Genomic DNA, 5,244 nt, shown 5'->3' on the forward strand with positions numbered 1-5,244 from the left:
TCTTCACAGAAGCAAAGCCCAAACCACACCCACTGCCTGGAGTCCATTCTGACCCACAGCGCCCCTAGAGGACAGAGTGGAACTGCCCATAGGGTCTCCAAGGCTGTCAGTCTTCACAGAAGCCAAGTGCCTCATCTTTCTCCCATGGAGCAGCTGGTGGGTTTGAACCACTGACCTTTGGGTCAGCAGCTAAATGATTTTAACCACTGCACCACCACAGCTCCTTATCATACATCTGGATATACATGCACAAAATCTAGACGTGTAGAACAAAACACGTATCCAAAAAAGGTTTTTTTATCTGGAATACACAGAAGTCTTAACCTCGGGCACACAAACAATGAGAGTATTATCTGAAGTAACAAAAGATACACAAATAGCCAACAAAACACATGAAAAGATGCCCAACCTCACTGGTTATTCAAACCAAAACCCAAACTCACTGCTGTCGAGTTGGTTCTGACTCACGGCGACCCCTCCTTGGGTTTCCAAGGTGGTACTTCTACAGAGCTAGATTGCCCAATCTGCCTTCCAAGGAGTGGCTGGTGGGTTTGAACTGCTAGTCCTCTGGTTAGCAGTCAAACGCCTTAGGCACTATGCCACCAGAGCTCCTGAAAGCGTCTACAGTCAATAGTCTTTTTAAATTTGGAGAAAATGGGCACAGCAATGAATTATAGCCCCTGGACGGGACTGGCACCCAGGAGTCCTTCTAGGGAGGAAGAGGAGGGACAACAGAGAGGGACATAGGAGCTTCCATAGCTGACGGCCGACTGGGAACCATGCTGAGGGGGCCGAGCCGGACAGTCCCCATTTCACAGCCACCCCAGGGGAGACTGGGCTGCGTGGGAGTCAGTCGAGGGAGGGTGTGTCATAAGAAGAGTTGTACACGCGCGCGGGTGTCAGGTATCGCCCAGGCATCACACAGTGGAGAGACCAGTCAACAGCAACAACAGCCCCTGCCTTACGGGGACAGACACATGGGGACAGCAAACCTCAGCTGAGCCCCGGGCAGGACGCGGCACCACCGCTGTGGTCATCTGCCTGGGACGTGCACCTTAACCTGCTCGTCCGGACACAGCAGACAAACCTGGCCAAGGAACATACTGGAAACAAGCTGACTGTGTAACGGATCACTGCCGTGGACGTGAAGGGCCGCTCTAGACTAAAGGACGCTGAACAGAGGCACAGCAGAGACGGCAGGGAGCGGAGAGAGCAGGCGCTGCTGCGGGCACACTGTCGGGGCAGGGCCGACACAGCGCGTGGACCAGTGACGAGCATCCGTGGGTGTCTGCCACTGTCCGCTGGCCTCCTGCCTGGGAGGCCCGCCCGCCCGCACGGAAGAATGCTCGCTAGCCCTGGCCCATGAGGGCCGAGCCGCCAGGCGCCCTCTCAAACCGGCCAAGGGGAGAATGCTGGCTGCAGCCGCACAGCCAGCGCGGGAAGCCCGGGCCCCGCCCGTCCTGCGCCTTCTCGGTGTGACGTGATTCCAAACCCAGAGAGATTCAAACCACCCAACACTCAGCTGGGGTTCCTTACCCACGGTGCCCCGGGCACGCGGCCCAGGCTGCTCGATTAGGCAGTGGCTCCTGCCTGGGGGGCGCGTGGCTCTACAGATCCAGAGTCGGCCCTGAGCCCCCTCAGCCCGGCCCCGGGGCCGCACCGTCCGGGGGCACAGGTTCTGATGCCCACGGCCCCCCCTGAGCCCGGCCCCGGGGCCTCACCGTCCGGGGGGACAGGTTCTGATGCCCACGGCCCCCCCTGAGCCCGGCCCCGGGGCCTCACCGTCCGGGGGGACAGGTTCTGATGCCCACGGCCCCCCCTGAGCCCGGCCCCGGGGCCTCACCGCCTGGTGCTCCCCGAGCTGCAGAAAGTGCTCCACCAAGAAGGCGTGGACGTCCCCGACGCGGACGGCGCTGTCCAGGCCCGGCTCCTCCAGCAGCAGCTCGCACTGCCGCACGGCCTCCTTAGGGTCCTCGGGGTACGTCCTGTGGACAGACATGCCAGGCCTGCACCCCGAAGCCCAGTTGCTTCCTGCCTGAGGGCTCCTGACCCTGGGAGGGGGGGCTGTTGGAGCCGGTGGGGTGGGTTGTGAAGGAAATGCCACGAACTGGCCACCTTCTTTCACTGGGTCACTGCTGAACCCTCACTGTTGGGTTCCCAACACATGTCTGAGCACAGCTGGGCCCAGGGCACAGTGGGGGGTAGGCTGCCAAGATGGGTGGGTAGGGTGTGAGCAGAGAGGTGTTTTGGGGAAGGGCAGACCCCAGGGATGGCCAGCAGAGCGGGAGTCTGGAGCTGGGGGTGGGGAGGTGTTGGAGACCCTTGGGGGCTGATGGAGACGGCTGGGGGGACGGCAGGAGGCGTGCACCACTGGTGAGGACGGGCTCCAGCAGGGCGTGGTGACGGGGGTGGGGGATGTGGGGGAGACGACGGGACACAACGACTTGGAAAGGGACCAGGACCAGGGCGGGCCGGTGAGCAGAGGTGGGCAGTCTAGGGCAGGAAGCTGAGAAGGAGCAAAGAGGGATCACAGCACGGCTCCTAAACACGGGCCCCCGCGCTCACCTGACCAGGTGTGCGGTTCCTAGGTTTCTCCCTACAGCCAAGCCTTCCCAAGCCCGCCCGGCCGCTTCCAGCCCCGCTCCACCCTCGGCTCCGCCCACACCCCAGCCCACCTCCCCCGGCCCCGCCCCCGGCCGAGGAAGTCTCTCGGTGGACCCACCCCGGCCCCGCCCCCGGCCCCGCCCAAAGAAGTCTCTCGGTGGGTGGGTTCGGGTGGCCTCTCCGACTACGCTCCAGTGAGAGCCCAGGGCCCAGGCCCACTCTCTGAGGAGTCCCCCAGCGGCGCTCCGCCAGGGTCCGCGGTGGCCCCAGCTCCGACGCACCTACGGGCCTGGATGAACCTCCTCACCAGCGCCATCTTGGCCTGCAGCTGGGCCAGCTGGGCCTCCTGGTCCAGGGGGCTTGCGGCCTTGGCCTTGGACAGGCACTTGTAGGCCTCGGTCAGCGCCCCGTGGGCCTTGTCATAGTTCTGGTATTCGTCGATCTCCACCTGTGCACACAGGGCCCTCAGAACCACGCCCCTCCACAGTCCCCAGGACACACGGGGGTCCCCACCTCCCTCCATGACCCCTGGGCCCCCAGGACCTTGTGGGGCTCCCCGCCTCCCTCTATCCCTCCAGGGACCCCCAGGACCTCACGGGGCTCCACACCTCCTTCCACGTCCCTGGGGCCCTGAGGCCAGGACCTCGTGCGGCTCCGTGCCCCCCAGAAGTGCCCAGGCCCTGCAGGTCTGTGTGGCGGCGGTACCTGGGCGCAGGCGGCGTAGAAGGCGGCCAGCAGGTCTAGGGCACGGCCCTTGGTGTAGAAGCTGATGATGCCCCTCATGATATCTGGCTCCTTCCGCCAGTCCAGCGACTGCAGGTAGTTGGCTGCCATGATGTAGACTTCCTTCTGGCGGGACACGCCCGCAAAGAACATGATCTTCTCCGTGTCCCCCGACTTGAGCAGGGCCCTCATGGCCTGCACAGGGAGCGTGAGCTGCTCAGGGCCTGGCTGGAGCAGCCACAGGGCGCGGGTCCCTGCTAGGAGGCACCCGAAAAACTCCCACTGCCCAATGGGATAGGAGCAGATAGGAGCCAAAGCTGGTGTCCAGGTGACCAGGAGAACAAGGGCCCAGCTCCCATAGAGCCCCTGGCACCTGTGGCACCCACCTTCAGCTGGACGGCCGCCCCTGGCACCTGTGGCACCCACCTTCAGCTGGACGGCCGCCCCTGGCACCTGTGGCACCCACCTTCACCTGGACGGCCGCCCCTGGCACCTGTGGCGCCCACCTTCAGCTGGCCAGCAGCCCACAGCCCCTGCGGGGCCACCTTCAGCTTGTCCCCGGCCCCCGGCCCCCGCGGCGCCCACCTTCAGCTTGTCCCCGGCCTGCGTGTACTTCTTGGTGGCCAGGTGGTAGCTGCCCTGGCGCATGCAGCAGGCGGCAATCTGCTCCAACAGCTCCCGGCGCGCGGCCTCCGACAGCTCCGTGGAGTCTTTGGGGACGGTCATCTTGTCGGCCATCTCTTCGGTGATTGTCATGTTCTGCTCCAGGCAAAGCTCCAGGGCCTCCTGGTACTGTGGGGCAGGACCGCCGCAGGCTAGGACTGGGGGGCCGTGGCCCCTACCCCCGTCCCCCGACATCAGACCCGGCCTCGGGGGTGGCTCTCCCTGAGCAGAGGGGCGGGGGACAGATTCCCCCTTGGCTGTGGGAGGGGAGGGGCAGCGGCCCAGTTTCCCTGCGTGTCAAACCACTCTCTCAGCCGGGGCTCTTTGTGCTGGCACCTTCTTGGCAGCCAGGAGCAGCTCCACGGCCTTCTCGTACTGGCCGTGCTCAATGAAGAAGTCCGAGCAGCGGGCCAGCAGTGCAGGATCTGAGTTCTCGTCCAAGTCCTCAGCAATGAGCTGCAGGGCCACAAACTGCTGGGTGACGAAGGCCAGCTCCAGGGCCTTGGAGAGGTGACCGGCCTGTGGACACAGCTGGGTCTGAGTGCTTTGGTCTCAGGCTGCAGGCCCGCCGCGCCGTCCCCAGGGCTGGCACAAGGCTGGCTGCAGGCCCGCCGCGCCGTCCCCAGGGCTGGCACAAGGCTGGCAGCAGCCAGCACCCACCTTGTGGTACAGCAGGACCGCCCGGTCCATCTGCTCCCCCTTCCCCTCGTAGTAGCGTGCTGCCTCGGTCATGTCCTCTGAGGAGCTCAGCAGGGCCAGGTTCATGAGCTGCTCATCCAGGCCGTTCTCCTGCAGGGGCAGACACGTGCGAGCCTGTGACCACCACGCTGGGCGGGGGGTGGTGGTGGCATGCCTGGGGCCACACTCAGAAGGACCTGCAATTGTTCTGTTGGAACACAGCAAGAGACGTCTGCCCCAAGGCTAGACTGGGCCAGGATATTTGTAGGAGTTCTGGTGCACACTAAAGGAGCTCTGGTGACACAGTGGTTAAAGCACTCAGCTGAAAAACCAGTGGTTCGAACCCACCAGCCACCCCGTGGGAGGAACATGAGGCAGTCGGCCTGCATAAAGATTCCAGCCTTGGAGATCTTGGGGCAGTTCCACTCTGTCCTCTAGGGGCGCTGTGGGTCAGAATGGACTCCACGGTAGTGGGTGTGGCTTGGGCTTTGCTTTGTGAAGATTGACAGCCTGGGAGACCCTGTGGGCAGTTCCACTCTGTCCTCTAGGGGCGCTGTGGGTCAGAATGGACTCCAC

At 63.9% G+C, this 5,244-nt stretch overlaps 1 protein-coding gene across 1 annotated transcript in view; it reads right to left on the reverse strand.

Moving 5' to 3' along the window:
* The window catches only part of IFT140 (intraflagellar transport 140), a 68,353-nt gene that overhangs the window by 4,881 nt on the left and 58,228 nt on the right, over positions 1-5,244 (reverse strand). Inside the window, 6 exon segments of the mRNA XM_007939646.1 lie at positions 1,844-1,985; positions 2,886-3,052; positions 3,310-3,522; positions 3,913-4,119; positions 4,327-4,509; positions 4,651-4,779. Coding sequence (XP_007937837.1) covers positions 1,844-1,985; positions 2,886-3,052; positions 3,310-3,522; positions 3,913-4,119; positions 4,327-4,509; positions 4,651-4,779 — 1,041 coding nt within the window.

This window comes from Orycteropus afer, unplaced genomic scaffold, assembly GCF_000298275.1.
Source record: "Orycteropus afer afer isolate SDZICR_OR568_19922 unplaced genomic scaffold, OryAfe1.0 scaffold00061, whole genome shotgun sequence".
In the NCBI taxonomy this organism is placed as follows: domain Eukaryota; kingdom Metazoa; phylum Chordata; class Mammalia; order Tubulidentata; family Orycteropodidae; genus Orycteropus; species Orycteropus afer.